The 17,998-nt window shown below is 35.3% G+C and overlaps 2 protein-coding genes and 1 long non-coding RNA gene across 4 annotated transcripts; 2 read left to right on the top strand and 1 right to left on the bottom strand.

Moving 5' to 3' along the window:
- Positions 1-2,214: 2,214 nt before the first annotated feature.
- On the top strand, positions 2,215-5,865 carry LOC143470938 (uncharacterized). Its single transcript, XR_013119439.1, has 2 exons — positions 2,215-2,401; positions 5,761-5,865. It is a non-coding gene; the product is annotated as an uncharacterized LOC143470938 (long non-coding RNA).
- Positions 5,866-8,425: 2,560 nt separating this feature from the next.
- LOC143470449 (uncharacterized) lies at positions 8,426-12,246 on the top strand. Its single transcript, XM_076968590.1, has 7 exons — positions 8,426-9,115; positions 9,330-9,443; positions 9,556-9,720; positions 9,839-10,038; positions 11,090-11,178; positions 11,398-11,605; positions 11,816-12,246. Exons 1-7 carry the CDS (start codon positions 8,777-8,779, stop codon positions 11,895-11,897), a joined length of 1,197 nt encoding a protein of 398 aa, XP_076824705.1. The 5' UTR covers positions 8,426-8,776; the 3' UTR covers positions 11,898-12,246.
- Positions 12,098-16,842, bottom strand: LOC143470450 (large ribosomal subunit protein uL16-like). Of its 2 annotated transcripts, none has more exons than XM_076968592.1 (5): positions 16,682-16,842; positions 14,537-14,734; positions 14,116-14,223; positions 13,356-13,518; positions 12,098-12,291 (listed from the first exon to the last, which is right to left on the bottom strand). In XM_076968592.1, the coding sequence occupies exons 1-5, from the start codon at positions 16,702-16,704 to the stop codon at positions 12,139-12,141; spliced, it is 645 nt and encodes a 214-aa protein (XP_076824707.1). In that variant the 5' UTR covers positions 16,705-16,842; the 3' UTR covers positions 12,098-12,138. The 2 variants fall into 2 exon arrangements, with proteins under 2 accessions (XP_076824707.1, XP_076824706.1); XM_076968591.1 differs by lacking the exon at positions 16,682-16,842 and adding an exon at positions 15,373-15,497.
- Positions 16,843-17,998: the final 1,156 nt, after the last annotated feature.

Here is a 17,998-nt window from a genome sequence, read left to right on the forward strand (position 1 = left end):
TACCCTAAATGCAAGAAAAATTAATATTTAAAAATAATTCATGTAAAAAACAGTGAGACTGGTCTAACATAATTGGAATGTATCAATAATTCAAAAAAAGTACGAAAAACTTGAAATGTTTGTATCCTAAAATGACATACATTATTTTACAAATAACTTTTTGTGTAAAATAACTTTGAAGAGGTAGTTACAGTTAGAAAAGCTACAATTAAGCCTACCCTCCGTTTTTTCCAAATTCAATATACAATCTCATTAGGCTGGTTTATAATATTTTTGTCTTAAGTTGGTCTTATATGTGGTCTTAGTCTTAAGTCTTGTCTTATATTTTTGATTTAAGTTGAAATGAGCCCGGACAGTATCCACCTAACAGTCTGATATTTTCAACAATAACATAGCCTAACGTACCTTCTCTTAAACCAAACGGCAACGGTCTTTCACAAACTTCAAAAACTACCGGTACGGTAATAACCTGATAGCGTAATCAGTAATAATGTTCATTGTATAAACTAGTATTTACAGACAGTAATATTTATGTGAGTCAAAATGTGATACTAGCTTACACTCTACCAGCATTCGGTATGCGCAACCGTAAGTGATAGAAACAGCTCGATTTTATATTGCTTCGAAAGGTTCAACATAAACGTTCAAATGGCTCTTTAAATTTGAAATACGCGTTTAAAATTTCCGGGCAACTAACACGTGACACAAACGAGCGTTTTTATTGGTTAAGGATGTACACAAGCTCAACGAGTATCAAGTATCAATGAGTGTTTAAGAGTTGGGGCTTCCCCACCAAGCAACGTATTCCAGATGGTGACGAAAGGACTTCACGAGCAATATTAAACGATGTTGGAAATAAATCACAACGGGTGGGAACGAATGCTGCAGCTAAAACAATACCCTCTAAATTCTTAGGAGGTTATTGTTTTAGAAGCAATTGTTTAAGATTGGCAAGGTGCAATGGATAAAGCGTGTAGCTTGAAGTCATACAATCCATGTACAAAGCTTGTACAGAACTTTTCGTTTCCTAGCAAAGCCTTCAGCAAAACATTAACAACGCTTGCTCCTATTGGTACCAGTAAACGGTGTTGAATTCGGGTAAAACTAGAAAAAATGCAGGCTTTAGGCAATGCACGCAAGTTATAGCTCAGTAATCGGTGCTTGAGCTTGAGCGGTAAGAGATTATCACCGAGCTTATAATTTCATGTTAACAGGACTTTTCTTAGTCTTGGAATAAATATTCTGATATCATATTATCAAATTACTATTGTAATCTTCTTCTAATTGTTATCAGTTGCTTAAACATGTCAAATTAAAATCTCAAACACGTCCGTTTTAGTGATAGATATTTTTTTTGCTACTTTTTGCCTGAGCAAACAAGCACGTCCAACGAATAAAACCAATTTGCCCCTTTGATCCGACATTACTGTAGATGTTAGAACAAGCCAAGAACTCAGACATCAATGTGGTCTGTTGGGCGTACCACACATGGAAGGCTAAATGGCTGGAAAGCCTAAATTAGTCACACTACGCAATTTCATCACCGACGTCGACTCCCAGTCCCACCATTCGGACTGCCGCTTCCCGGGATGGCCTGGATATGTCTTAAACCGCCTCCGAACCGGTCTCGGTTGATTCCATTCAACTCTGCGCAAATAATAATTAAGGAAGGACAAACTTTACGGCTTGTGAGTGTAACGCGGAGGAGCAAACCACAGACCATGTTAAGCTAGGCCTATAGGCTATCTGATTGGTGCATATATTTTATACAGTGCCCCCACAGAATTCATGGCCGGTGTACTTTGAATAACAACACGACCTATTCTAATGTCATGCAGTTACTTATCGAGTTATGTCCGATGATGACAACTACCCGTAGGTTTAAATATTTTTTTGATAAACCTAAATCTAATAATAATTTAATTTTTAACTATTTAGAACCACGATATAATCTAAACATGATTGTTAAAGTTATGGTGTACCGGTTTTAATACAGAATGTCAAGCAGTCCAATCTACTTTTTGCCAATAGCTTTTAAACATTGCAAACGAACGCATTGGAATCGAACCCGCGGTTTGCATATACGTGCTAAAAACGCTTGTCACTCCAAAACGGCCCCACCGAACCGTCGAAAAATAAAATTTCAAGATTTAAGTACTGCAAATATCATTTTATTGTTAATTTTTTCGAAATTTTTTTCACACAAACTTGAAACCGGTTACCACTTGTTAATGGCGTTTGTATGAGAATAGCCTTAGAATACTAACGACAACGTAGTTTGCATTCTATGGAATAGTCTAAATTACGATTTCTATGTGTAACAGTTTTCGTAACGTTTAGGTACTGATAGGAGTCTAACGATCTCTTCTAAAGTTGGTAGGTGGAAAGATAGATAGTCATGGTAAGTTCAGCATATTTAAATTTATTTTGATTCATTTCTTGCCATTAATATTTTGTTTTTACTCAAAAGTTTTGTATTTGGTTGCATGGGTTGTCACTTAAAGCATAGAACAAGCATTTCATACACTGATTTTCATATTGACCGCGATGGAAACGGATTAAACTGAACCACTAGAAAGTATGGCAGTTTTTAACAAGAAATAGTGCGTATGGAGACAGGTCTGTTGCGACGGCGTGCACTGAAACATCCACTATTTATTACTTCATGTTCAAATAGCCAACTTGTTTTATTTATAAACTTAGAAAAAATTGTCGTGCATGTTCATTACCCGCGTGAGTGCAAGTATCACTTCGTATACCACACTAGCCTACATACCACCCTTTTGCAGAAATATAAGAATGTGTTAGTTACACTTTTATTTCATCTTTATCAGTGAAACCTATCTAAAAGTGTATTAAATGTTGTTAAACACTTTTACATCGAATGCGTCTGTGCTACATCGGTGGTTGTACATGTCAGCAATGATTGGGTTATTACCATTGGAAAGATTGCATCAGTGCGCCTGATAAATAATCATTAAATGTTATGCCAGAACTTCCTGCATACCAACATAAAAGACCTTTTACAAGTTCCGCTGCCATTTTTTTGGATGGCAGGATTTTTTCGATCGCCTAGGGTAGGCTAGCCAATATGCAAAAAAAACAGTAAGCGCAATTTTGCCAAAAATCGCTAAACAAATTTTAAACTTGTATATTTTTAAATGAAATTTTATGTGCAACATTTTAAAGCCTTCCTCTGTTATCATTCCAATTTTTAAGTTTTTACCTACAAAATATCCCTATTTTTCATCAAAACAAACACTGTACTTACAAAAAAACCTAAATTTTTTACTGAGGCAAAAAATTGGTCCCTTTACACATCTTTTAATTTTTCAGTGGAAAAGTGTTGACTGTTTCATGTTATATAAATACAATGCCTCTGATTGCACGTCGATGTTGAATATTGATTGACGGTTGTGGATTCAGATGTTCTTTAGCAGTAAATAAAACGATTCGCTACTTATGATTTCTCCAATTTCTTGGTATTTGGCTCGTTTTCTTTTAACCTTGTCTTAATATTTTGTTGTATACGGTATAAGCCTATATGTCAAATATATGTATAATGGCTAGAAAAAAATATTTATTGTATTATGTTTGATCGCGCTCTAACAAAAATAGTACTTTACATTTCGCTCCCTACAATCAATGGCAAAAATTAACAACACAATTAGAAGGCGCCTTTGCTTAGAATCAGCGTAAAAAAAAATAAAGGTTATGGTTTCTATTCGAGACGTATGTAAATACTACATGTATGTTTATTTTCGAATGATGCCTTATATATTGCCTTAAAATTTCAGCATGGCCTAATGAATATTTGATGTCTATTTAAGTAAAATTAACCAAACAGTAAAACTTGCTCGAATAAGTGTGAAATTAATATTTTTTGCATTCGCACACTAGCACAAAAAATTGTTGGTGCAACTTTTGTTACCACCTGAAAGATGTTGACTAAAAGTTTACGGTTTTAAATTATAATATAGAGAATAAAATTATGCTTTTAATACAGTATTATAAAAACCATGGCTGTGTGATCAGTAGAACTTGTTTTTTTACATTTTACTTTGCGTTATATGAAGTTTTTCATAAATTGGCTAGCCTACTTATCAATGGAAATTGTCAATGCACTTCGATTCTTTTTTAAATTACCAATGTTTTGGGCAATAGATTGTAAAAATTTCGTTTAGTTAAGTTACATAAGAATTCTTTTACGCGATAAAAATAAATTTTAAAAATATGTTGTCAAGTTCTTATTTTACAATGGTTTGAATCCTACACACTGGGATTGTCCGATATGACACCTAGATACGTGGTCAGCGATGAATGCTTGTAAAGTGCGTAAGAGTTTGCATGTAATCTGGCGTGTTACACAGGCTAATTTTGTTTGGCATGTCAAAAAATAATCAACTATAAGTAAATACAAACCAAATTATCACATTCAATCACGCAATCTACCCATATCAACTCTTATGAATTTTACGTCGCATGCTATGCTGACCACATAAGGTGACTTCGTATGGAACTAGTCCAGTGCATAGGATTCAAACCACTGCAAAATAAGGACTGGGCATCATGTTTTCAAAACTTTTATTGTTTAAAGCAGGCGTCACCAAACTTTTTTCACAAAAGGCCGGATAATTTAATTAAAACCATTAATGGTTGATCATAACCATTGCAAATAAACTCTTAACGTTTTAATGTTTTTCATCCAACATTTTTTCTCGTGCCCAGTTTTACATGAAGTATATACATGTAAACTTTAAAGCAACTTTAGATTCGGTGCATAAAGCGAAATAAAAAGATAACAATATAATCCATAAAACCAGTATTGTTTTTAAAGATTGTGAAGTCCATTACTTCAGATCGAGCAAAAAATTGTGGGTTGGCCGTTGAACGTTTTGAAATTTTTTGTTGAAATGTTTTGCATATCTCCATTGTTAAAGATAGGCAGGAGGAAAATAAAGTAGATTCAGCTTAATATGACCATTTCAGTATGGTCTAAAATTTTGTCGTATGAAATTCTCTATATGGCATGATCAGTCTTCGAATAGTTATAACCACTTTTCCGCCTCTAAATTTTTTATGTCAGTTAGGCAACATGACAGCGACATTTGTACCATATGTTTTCTAAATTTTACCTGCTGACAATAACTTAATGTTGCTGTGTAATTTTAATAAAAGAAATGATGAATTTGACGTTTTTTGTCATTTTGTGCCTAACCTTATTGGACCTGTTGTGGTTGAATGATACTGCAGCAGCTTTGGTTATTGTGACCAGTTGGGTATTATGACCAAAATAGGCTGGTCCCAAAGTGGTCTTAATAAGCGGAGGAACATTAACTTTTAGAATATTAGCCACTAATTTTGCTCTTCTTTGCACATGTTAAACGAAGCAAAAAAATTGGAAATTTTAATTTCATGCTGCCATGCTTTCCACCAGTTAAAGTGGTATTCTAAAGTTGTAAAACTTCATGTTTTACAAATACCCTCACTTAAAACTTTAACGTCAAACTTTCTAGGAGTAACACACTAAATTTCACCAGACTTTAACTTTGCAATTAATTCTATTAAATTCAAGCTTTTTAATTGCACACAAACTTTTTAAAACATTGCCAAACCATGTCAGTGTTTTTTGATATTAGCTATTGGATTGCCATCCCTACAAATTTTCAAAAACACATACATCATAATGCGATTAACTTTGCAGACTTTTTACTCTAACAGGTATTTGCACTCTTTATTCCATTAATTTGATTTTTTTAGGCTGCCAACAAAACCTTTATTATCAAGCGCCTTCTTGCAAGAAAGCAAAAGCAGAATCGTCCCATTCCACAATGGGTTCGAATGAAGACAGGAAATAAAATTAGGTGATTATTGTTTTATTATAAGTTATTGTTGCATGTTTTCTTTTCATGCATATTTTCTGTTTATATTCAATCTCAATAGGAGGTACTGGATGGATCAAGGTAACTTATTGTTGCACTACTAAAACATTTTATTAAATTAGAAATACTGGCGTACACTCATTTTTTATAAAAACCTTTCAATTTGAGGTTTTGCTGGTACCTTTACTAAGTCATGGCAATATTTTATAGAAAATTTTGTAAACTTTTGCTGAACCTAAACTCTATCATGGCATCAACTATGTCCAACCAGTCGGTTTTGAGTAGCGCATTCCACTGTTTTATGTTTGTACTGAAATTGGCAACCAGTTTTAACTTTGATAACCACAAAACAATAGTCAAAAATGTCCTTAACTATGAGAGATTGACTATAAACAGTATGACAGAGCGGCCTGGTCTACCATAATAATTTTCAATTGCATGCACAGCAGGGTATAAAGTTAACATGTACTAAGTTAACATGCAGTCTTGATTTAAGTAATGATCTCGTTTTTGTCTCGGTAATGCTTTTTGGTGAATTTGGGTGCATACAATTTCCTTGGAGGGATTTTTTTTAAGTAATTTTACCTATTTTTAAATGTTGGAGAGTTGCAAAACTGCCTTTTTTGACTACCACAATCTACTTTTAATCCAAGACAAGCCATGCAATAGCATTAATCCACCTGGTGATCAAAATTCCAAATTGTTGCAAAAGAAACTAGAGCTGGATCAACGCGGTTTGCAAAAGCACTTTTAAACTATCACAATTATTCATGCATTGTTCAATTTTTTGAATACAGTAAAATGAAACATTTTATAAATTCATTATGCGTATATTTGTGGAATCGATTTCCACACAACCTTATATTTTTAATTACTGTTTATTTTACATTAAGTTTTAGCAGTGATGGGCCAATTCAACCCAGAATGATTAAGTCCAGGATTATTAAACCCACAAACCTTGGCTGGGTTGTCATGAGTTTAGTCATCATGGTTTTAATTATGCTGGGTTTAATCGACCTGAAACCATTTATAGCTTACCTTAATCTGTTACAATACAGCATCTGTAAGTTATACAAACTCTTTACATCAATAGTAATTGTAAGTTACACTAAAGTCTAGCAGGTGCCAGTTTATGGCAGTGAGCTTTTTGTTGTTCCATAGCTTGTATTGTTCCTTATACTCCTGGCTACTAATAATCTCTATATTGCAGGTACAATGCCAAAAGACGGCATTGGCGTAGAACGAAACTTGGTCTGTAAACGCCTGTCGCTTTCACACTACTGCACGCACCACAGAGGGATCTTATAGTTAAGAAGTTGTACTTCCAATCCGGTTGCTGATTTCAAACCATTGTAACTGATGTGACACTACGACCTCTACCGTGTGTGCTATAGTATTATTAACAAAGATTCTGAAATTTGATATGCCTTTGTCGTATTGCAATGTTTCATAGCCAGAACTTGTTATTTCCATGATACACATCAGAAGGAAAGCGACACGAGATAGTAATATTACATTGTGACGTTATGTCTCTCTGCATGTCTGGCAACATTTATGACAATATCACTAAGTACGGGGCAGTAAGTACATATTTAGGAAAGGCCGTTTTGTTCCCTGCCTCTTTCCGATGTGAATTCCACCGGTCTGCACACTAAACACGTGTCAATTGGTTGTCGAAAACAATGCCCATTGTCTTAGTCGGGTTTTCCTCGATCTAATATCAATTTACCAGTACTGGATTATGCCTGCCATTATAGCCGAAAATCGCCAGGCAACACTACCATTGATAAACTACCAATTGGTATGCCGTAAATTCTTCTCAGATGTTGTGGTACCAGTATCCTTCCACAAACCAGTGTCTTGTTTCCAGTCGTCTGCTGATTGACAGTAATACCTACCATTGTCGGAAGTTAATTTCTATTGTTAAAGGGAATGTTAAGTCACTTTAAACGGGATAAATACAATCAAACTGCACCAAAAGCAGAAGAAAACACAATAGCCTTTCCTAATAAGGAATCCAAGACAAATAACATCGAGATGTGTAAGTAAGAGATCCATTGCTACCTGATAAAGCAATGTTAGCAATTAACATCCGACCCAATTTTGGACAAGGGAATAGGTTTAGGCCTACTGGACACGAACTGAAATAGCTTGTATGGGCAAAATAATTTTTTCTTAACATCAACTGACTTTAAGATCTGCGATACTTATTAGAACAACGTTAAAAGCTATTATTTACGACAATTACGCGGTTAGTAAACGGCGTCAATTAGCATATAGAAATTGCAATTGGCCGTCACTATTCACCAAAAAAAATCTTTCATTCGAAAATTTTTTTCACAGTTTGTTGTTAAACTTCATAAAACAGTAAAATTTATTTTACCCTATTTCCTAAAAACTAACCGCCGATTTTAAACAAGCCGCGTGACCGATTTAAAGTGAAATACTACTTTCTTTGCAGTGCAATTGCACCAAAACATAACATCCAATGGGTCCTGAAACTTTATTCGCGACAGAACGCGTTTCTTTCCCTATGACAATACCTCATCCAAGTTCTTTAGATTGAGAAGAGTATTGCATGAATGCCGGATTCCTAGGTTTCAAGATAATCTATTCTACATGGAAAGGGGTTTCAGAAAAGCGTTTCAGGCTTATTCCTGACTTTGTTTGTTTTTCAAGTCAAACAAGTGCTGTTACAAATGTTGCGATCAGAACATTAGCCGACATTATTATCATTGGAGATATTTTTCATCCATAAACCTAAAAAGAAAACGCCAACAATTACGTCACAAAGATCGAGTGTGACGAAAATACGTTTTATTAGTATTTAAATTTATTTATTAGCACAATTTCTTTGATATTGCCGTGTTGAACGAAAATTTTGATCTCTAAACATGAGGGCGTTGTTGTGGATTATTGGATTATTTTCGTACGTGTTTGTTGGATTTATCGTTACTCCTATCAGTTCAGTTTTTGCAAACGACATTATGGCTAGAAATAGAAGAAATGTACAGGTGACCACAAGCTATCCAATTATCGGGCTTGAACGCCGGAAGCTGATGAACTGGAATGAAACATTCCTGAAAAAAACATACGAATGGAGCGGGAGAAACAGACTAATATTCTTAACAAAGCTTATTAAAGATTTTGAGACAACTTTTCGAACATCAGATCGGTGGAGCAGGACTACTAACCAAAGTTCGACAGTTGTAGACATTCGGGGAAGAAATAGCGTAAGTAACTGTAGCACATATCAATACAGCACTGGAGGATTTACCAATGCCACCTAGCGCAATTGATATCTAAGCAAAGCGACAAAGAAACGGTTCCTTATCCATCTATTTCAGCTACGTAATTAAATGAACCTTGTTATAATAAATGTATTGTATATCAGTAATCTTGTGCCTAATTATAAACTGCCAACTTTCGGTGTTTACATATATTTAGGCTCAATATCTTCGGCCTCAAAGCTTAAATGAATCAAAATTAAACAGCATTGTTGATGAACACAACAATCAACGTTCGAAGATCAGTCCTACAGCTGACGAAATGTTGAAAATGGTATCTTGTTTAAAAGCAGAGTTCTGAAAGTATGGTGTTGTTCATGATACTGCAACAACAGAAAACAAAAAATTTAAAACGTTAAAATTTAATATTTTGGAAATTTTTGCAGTCGTGGGATTATGAGCTTGAAGCAAAGGCTTGGGAGAAGACCAAAACATGTGTTTTTAAAACAACTCCGCAGTACAAGCGTGTTACCTCGTCTTACTCAGGCGTGGGCGAGAATCTCTACGTTGGATGGGGTTTAAATGAAAGTGATTTTGATCCTGCAGAAGCGGTATGTGTGGTTATACATTTCATATAACTTATTGCAAGACTCACCTATTTTATAGCTTGCGCTAAAGCAAACAGTTAGAAACGTGAATTTAAACAGACGTCACGACGCTGTCAAAAAGGTATCATCTTGGATGACTGAAGCAAAATACTTCGATCCTCAATTAGGCATCTGTCTCGGTGGAGAATGTGAGCGTTACGTCCAAACAATTTGGTACAACGCTTTCAAATTAGGCTGTGCCTGGTCTGCTTGCGATAAAATGCATGTGCACGGATTTCCTGTTGCAAAAGCTATATTTCTTGCATGCTACTACGGACCAAGGTGATATTATATGATATAATTTGACTTATTAAAACCTAACAGAGTTAAAAGAATGCCGTTGGCTCAGCAACGGAGGGGTTTGATCACCGTTGATGCGAACCCTTTTTTATTACCTCAGCGGCGCTATTGTTGTATATGACCTTAAGCAAACCATGAACTACGTTTGCTTTTGTGCAGTCACAGTGAATAGCCGCAGACTGAGGCATGACTGCAAAAGAACTAAACAACAGTCGGCAAGTGCACATAGAGTCATAGACTAAATCAATTTCCGCTTATTACGAGCAGTCCGTTGTGCAGAGACTTTCTTCAATCCGGGGATAAAGATTCCGAACTAGGCTAACTAGTTTAAATACATGCAAGTTATACGTTAGAGATACCCATATAATATATGGTGACGAGCAGAGGTGACGTGACGGTTTAGAGCAGAGGTGACGAACCTGCGGCCCGCCAAACAATTTTGTGCGGCCCACCAAACGATTTGACAAACGCCCATACATGCAAGGCATATAGGACTTATAGGAAATTCCTATAAGTATATTCCTATATTGTATATAAGTATATATAAGTATATTCCTATATTCCATATAGGGTTGCCATACCGTCCGGAAAATTCCGGACATGTCCGGAATTTAGGGTTAAATTTTACGTCCGGGAGACCAGCAGTCTTGAACGAAGCGTCCGGTGAGACCAGCAGTCTTGAACTTTCTTTCACCTGTTTCTAATCTTTGCGCAATGCGATATCAAAAGCTGATAGCACAATTGAGTCGCAGCAGTATGTCTTCAATAGATTGCCGCACTCAATCGATGTATTTTTTGCGGCCGCGGGAGCAGCTAAAAATCTGCCAAATGAAGCGGTTGTGCTTGAATGCTAATTATTATGCAAAATGTTAAAAAAATTGTGCGGCCCGCTTGCTCAGCCGTAACTGACAAAGTGGCCCGCGTCATCGAATAGGTTCGTCACCCCTGCCATATATCAAACCATTCAAACGCATAGAATTTGGTCTTATTGTATACCCTAACCAAGGTTTAACATTTTTCAACTTCCTTACAGGGGAATACGTCAGCCATATCTAACATATTACAGAGGACCATCTTGTTCGTTTTGTCACCCCGACGACAAATGCGAAAACAGGTTGTGTGGTTAGTTGATTTTCTTCTGTTGACTTTAAGTAAAGTGGCGAATGGCATTTGACGAAGATTTATGCCAGGTGTTCCAAAAATTTATTTTACGATAGTGGATATACTTCTCTTCTTCCTATAAATAGCGCAGTTAACGTATAATTTTCGATCCTTTTCTCGAAAGCATCTGTTTGAATCGGTTCTCATTTGTCACTCAGATTTCAGCAAACGTTTTTCTAGATAATTCTCATCGTGCAACGGTCACTGGTCCTTTACCATGGACGACACCGGCTCCTTTAACGCCAGCAACCACGACAGAGGCTACTACATCTGCTGCAATGGTCACTCTCATTGTGATTTTAAGTCTTGTCGGAACAACCATTGTTGCAACAGTAGTACTAATCATAGCGGCTCGGTGGATGCGAGGCGACAAATTTGCCATCATTCAGTGAGTATAAGCTCCTGCTGAAGGGAAGTGCTTCAATGCAAGCATAATGGTCATTTTTTATTTTCGCCACGGTTTTAAACAAGAGGTGACGGTTATGCTGAACAACAAAGTGATTCTACTGCTTACACTGGATTAAACTTTGATTAGAGCATGTAACCAGAATCTTATAGCTCAGCGCACTTACTACTAATTTCCATTTTTATTTTACAGGTTTTTTCAAGCATTTTTCAATCCCACCGACGCTGAGCAAAAAGAATCAACAGCAGCTGAACGTTCTGATGTTACTACTTAGAAAGCTTTTTGTACATATTTACAGAAAATAAATTCCAACTGAAAACAACAGAATAGGCCTGAGCCCAGCGCTGGCTGTGCAATGTGCATCCCTGCAAAATTAGCCTAGAAGAAACTTCCGTACACTGAATTTTGCTTTGTGCTTAATCTATCTTAGACTCATAAGTTTTGACAACGTTCTGGTTAAAGAAAAGACAGAAGCACAGTGTCAATCCCAAGATATTTATTTTCCCTGAAAGCGTTTAACCCTGTCGTTTTTTCCATTCAGACAGTGCTCCCTTATTGGGCTTGTATTGACAGGTTACGCCATCAGGAATGAGGAAACCATCAGCCAACATAGATTCGTAATCCTCACGCTTCCACTTGGTAAATCCCCATTTCTGAGAATCATAAATCTGTAGAAATAGATGAATGCTATTATGAAAAAATTGAATTTTACAATAACTAGGTAAAAGAATTTAACTTTTTAAATCTTTCTGCATATAACTTAAGAAATAAGCGTAACTGTAAAATAAGTTTGTTTTGTATGAAGTTGTCAAACAAATTATGTAGGTAATGTATTTATGCATGTTTTGCCCTGAAAAGCACGCAGCCATTACAAAACAAATTATTAAAAGTTGACTTCTTCATTCTCTAACCGTTATAAAATTCATATGTCATAAACCCAACAGGTACTACGCCATATGAAAGGTGTAAATCAGAAGACTGAGGTACCTGCACAGAACAGGTTACAGAGTTTTGGAAATGTATGGATGCAATGATAATAATATTCGATAATGACAACGATATGTTATTACAAACAAAATCGTAGGCAACTAACAACCAAGATTTAGCCTATTTAAGCAACCAAAAGCAGATACAGAAAATCTGTCAGTGCCATGAGTAATTAGTAATTACTAATGGCATTTTGGTTGGTATCAGATTAGTACCGATAAGGCAATGACTGAAAAAAATTCATTGTGCAATGACTGCAAAGTTATTTTAGCTGAATAAGGCTAACAGGTAAACCGACTAACAAGATAGCTATCAAATGTTGGCACTTCATTGAAAGATTAGGCTTTTTTACTTTGTAGCCTATACTCTATCTGCACCTCAGTCTTGGTTACTTTCTCACGTGAATGGTGTAAGTCAGTATAAAGGGAGCTACAACGTATGGCAAAATCAAAATCAGTCAAGATGTGAAAAAATCAGACTTTAATAATAATAATTAATTAATGTCTAGTAACTGTGCCAGTTCAGGGATAAAACATTTGTGAACATTTTGGCAACATATTTCAAGACAAAGTTTTTCTAGCATTGCTCTCATTCTTTCACATTTAAGCCATTCAGAATCATAGTTAGTACTTCACTTACATTCAGAGAAGAGACATGTTTGATCATCATCATGGCTTAAAGTTCTACGTAAAACCTATTTTGTACTATCTTCATTTAAACACCATAAAAATCTTATAGAATATACCTTTTGTCTGCCAGGAAACTTGAATTTGGCACGTCGAAGTGCTTCAATCGCATGAGCCCTGTTGTTATCCTTGCATCTCATGGACATGATTGGTTGACCAATCTTGACACGAGCAACCAATCCTTGTGGCTTTCCATAAGCGCCGCGCATACCAGTTTGCAGTCTGAAAATGAAATTACATCTAAAAAATCGATACAGCCTAACAACACTATCCAAATACTTTTTTACCAGAAAGCTGCATCTTGTCTGCATAAAACAGCCAACACTGCTAACTGTTAATAACAGGTTTTCTATCTCATTGCACATTACAATGAAAATTCGTTAACTGAAACCTAATGTACTCAATCAAGTGCATCAGTCACAAACCGAAAAGATTTGTAAAATCCGAGTACATTACATTAGTCTAGTAATGCAATTCAGAAAGAAGACAATTGGTCAAGGGGTTAGCAAAGGAGATATATTTCCGAGCAGGCAACTACCCCACTGGTTACAAATACGTGAACCAGTATTCTGCTGGTACCAGTAGAGTTTTTTTGACTGAACCAATTTTTAACTTCCACTACAATCAGTTTAATATTTCTCACGGTTACAGTTTGTTGATAAAACTTTGTTTGAGCAGTAACACTCAGATAAATGCATCATCCTCAGCTTTACATCAGTGAGCAAAAGGGCTTTTATCATCATAGCGTATCATTAATAGTTTTGAATACAACAGAGAAAAATCATGATAGCAGTGAATTACACTTAATGTATCACTGACCTATCAGCGCCGGCGCAGGACAACATCTTATTGATCCTCACAACATGGAAAGGATGGCATCGTACACGAAGGTGGAAGGAATCCTTTCCGCAATTTTTTACCATGTACCTGCAAGTATAGTATTGTGCTTAGAATATTATTGATCCTCATTAAAGCTTATTTTTAGAATCTTATATAATATAAAGTTCTGCATCACATTCAGAAAGAGAGAGTTTTCTTTTCATTATTCATCAAATATTGCTTAATAAAATTTCATCATTATGTGATGTCAAGCCTAAACATAGAATGAGAAACTAAGCACCTCCACCAAAGACCAAAAGAGGCAACAAGTTATCAGTTTGTTAAAGTCATCATATAAAAAATGAACTGACAAGTACCTTATATAAAAATACATCACATTATAGTAAGACTTGAAACATACTTGTTGGCACAAATTCTTGCCGCTTCTAAGGCTTCAGAGCTAAGCTGTTCAATTTCATCGGACACCATGTGAATACATAATGGGAAGTCTTGAACATTTGCCCTCTTTCGGCCTAAATCAAAGATTCTGATTTTGGGGTCAGGGACACCACGACAAAACCGTGATTTAGGGTAAGGCTTGTTCTTGCAATAACGATAGCTGTGACATAAGACAAACGTTAACAATTTTTGCAATGGATTTGAAGTGCTAAACAACAAAAAGAATACCAGCAGCATTGTACATTGAGCAATTGTTTCATTTGATAGAAAATTTTCATTTGTTTTTCCCAAATGCAGTTTAAAAATGAACCATAACTTCACAAATTCCAATATCCGTCTATTTTAAGCAGAAATATTAGCATCTTTGATTTGATATTCCAGTAAAGCTTTGTTTGACTCTTCCAAAGTAACTTTAAAAGATTCAACATACACACACTTTTAGGAAGCTATCAATGTCACTCTGCATGTTTATATCACAACTTATTCTATTATGTTGTACTTTTGTTTACTGTTGTACTTCCAAAAGTTGCACTATACCAGCACAGAACAACATTTTGAGGAATTCTTTTACTTTGCAATACTTTTGTTAAAACCAATAAACCAAGAAATTTAAATTAGTGTAGAGGTAATTTCATAGAAAAGCTCAAACTGTTTTATGAAGTAGTGAATATGCAGGATTGACCCAACTTCATCCAGTTTTTACTACATAGTTTCGGTGCAAAATCACTATACAACATAAAATTTGTGAAAGTATTTTTCATTTTACAGTATTCCTCACACAAAATGGTAAATTTATACCTTGGTACGCTTTTTAACAAGATTCGCGACTCCCGGTAACAGAACCCCCTACAGGAAAGAACAGCTTTGTTGACAAGAAATCGTGCATGCAAGAATGCAAATTTTGTCATAATATCTAGCACTATAGCCTTGATTCTTTGTTTATTTATTTTAAGTTAGGTTTAAACAACCAGTTTTTTTCTTCATTATTAATTGGCATAAAGATAAAAAAGTTGACGTCCATGTTGAATCTTGCACCTAGAGCTGCCGCACTTTCCTCTATGGCTTGTAACTCCGCAAAAGCATCCAATTTTATATCTTTCTCAGTCAATACTTTTAAAAACATTATAAAACACACATTGTGAAATGTCAACATTTAAAGCTAACATTGGAGTTTAGTTAGCCTGTGACCAGCAGTGTTGAAAACAAGTTATTTTTTTAAAACTCGAGTCTAGTCAAGTCAAGTCATTTGGGAAGTTGACTTAAGTTAAGTCGAATAAATTACTAATTAGCTCAAGTCAAGTCATGCTGAAATATAATGCAATTCAAATCAAGTCATGCCATTTGCTTCGCAAAGAGAAGTAGGCATTGTTAAGCAAAACACCATTTAAAGCCTTTAAGCATTCCGTTTACTGCAGTAGACTATGCTTAAATCAAACGTGTCATAGGCTACCACACCGTACAACTAATGAAATGACTGCCACATCGCTAGCCTATGTTTTACAAGCTGCAATACGACACAACACACTGATACAAGATGTGTGTCATATAGGGGCATTGTTTTATGGACAAAAATCAAACGTATGGTTTCAGTGGTGTTTATTTATATGTACAATGTCTATGCATTTACACGTTCGATCGCAACGATTCTTATACATATCTGTAATACAATTGGTCAAAAAATTAATAATTAAGGTTCAATGACTTGCATCAAATTAGTTTCCCTGGACTCGAGTCAAATCAAGTCATTTCAAGCACTAACTCACATTAAGACAAAGATCATTTAAAAAAGTGACTCGAGTCATTACATCACTGGTGACCAGTACTGTTAAGTAGTGTAAAATATTGGTCTAGGCCTAGTATACAAGTGCACAACCGGATGACATCAAAATTTGGGTAGCTGGGGTCAAGAATACAAAGGCATCCTGTGGTTGTACACTTGCATACTAGACTCTAAAATATAGCCACAACTCAGATCCCATTTCAATGTTATGTTGAAAGTAAACTAAACTTAAGAGATTTATTGTTATAACTGTTAATAGTTTAGTATCGTGGGGAATAACCAAAATACAGGTAGGCTGCATTAAATATGAATAAATTGATCACTTACCACCGAGCGGGGCGCCGTCCCATTTTGCCTGTTGAGTAAATTAAACAGAAAAGGTTATTTTCTTGTACATGTAACAAAGTTATTTAAAATTTCCAACACTTTGCGCAAGATTACAAGCGATATAACAATAACCTTATACCATCACACATCAGCCATACCTGCTGTCGAAAAAAGAAAGAATGAATCAGCATGTTCCATAAGGAAACCCGGATAACATGACAATACACTTTTTAGTGTGACATCGTAAAGTTACGTTTCTTGACGATTGAACAGGGTTCGGAGTTGACAAAGCGAAAAGATTATGTGTTTATTTTGTTCGTTTGTAAAATAAACCAATTTATTAATCACAAAAAAATTTTGAGATTTTAATTAGAAAAAAGGGATAAATTTGCAATGATAAAGTCAATCTGTTGCATCATTTTAACAAACTTTTTCGCTTTCTTTGTTTCATCACTTTGTTTGAAAAATTTATTACATTATTTTTATGTAGAATAGAAAATTTAAGGTGATAAAAATATATTTCTATTTTCTAAATCAATTTGCACAGAAATTTTCATTCTTTTGTGGAAGGTTGAAGTCTTTTCATTTCGGTTAAAAATATTTAATAATGTTTTGCTGAGTCATGACGCGTGACTTGTTTTAAATTCACTCGTAGTAACAAAATCTGCACTGTAAATTGTTGTACTGTATTCTACGGATTTGGTTTTTTACATAAATTTTGTCAAAAATTATCTACAAAACCTTGTATCAAAATAATAATGGCTATTATAATACTTAATACATTACCACCAGGTTAATGCCGGGACAGGAAAAAAACTAGGGAAAACCAAAAATAGAAATTAGACCTAGGCCTAGGACCTTTATTTTTTTTTAAATTCTATAATTGAGTTGAACCGTTGTATAAAGTTTTTTATGTTCAAGCTTTACAATTGATGCAATAACAAAAATATTAAATTTGGCTTAAAGTTTAGGCCCTAAACCAGGGTCCAGGGGTTCCCAACCTTTTTATGTTCTCGTACCACTTAGCCACCACGGATTGTCAACACGTACCACTATTTTCAAAACAACTAATTTTATCCAATATTCGCACAGCAGCATTGTATTAATAACAATGACAGCAGGGAGCAAGATCGACAAAAGTAGCTTACTGAGTGCAGAGAATTTAGTACGGAAAGAAATAAAAGTGTTGTTCGCATATTTTAGCAACTCAAAATTAAATTGTTATACTACTATACTGTATATCGCATTCAATGGAGAGCTGCTCGCGTACCACCTAAAAAGCTCCCGCGTACCACTAGTACGCGTACCACCGGTTGG

The sequence above is a fragment of the Clavelina lepadiformis genome, chromosome 9 (assembly GCF_947623445.1).
Source record: "Clavelina lepadiformis chromosome 9, kaClaLepa1.1, whole genome shotgun sequence".
In the NCBI taxonomy this organism is placed as follows: Eukaryota; Metazoa; Chordata; class Ascidiacea; order Aplousobranchia; family Clavelinidae; genus Clavelina; species Clavelina lepadiformis.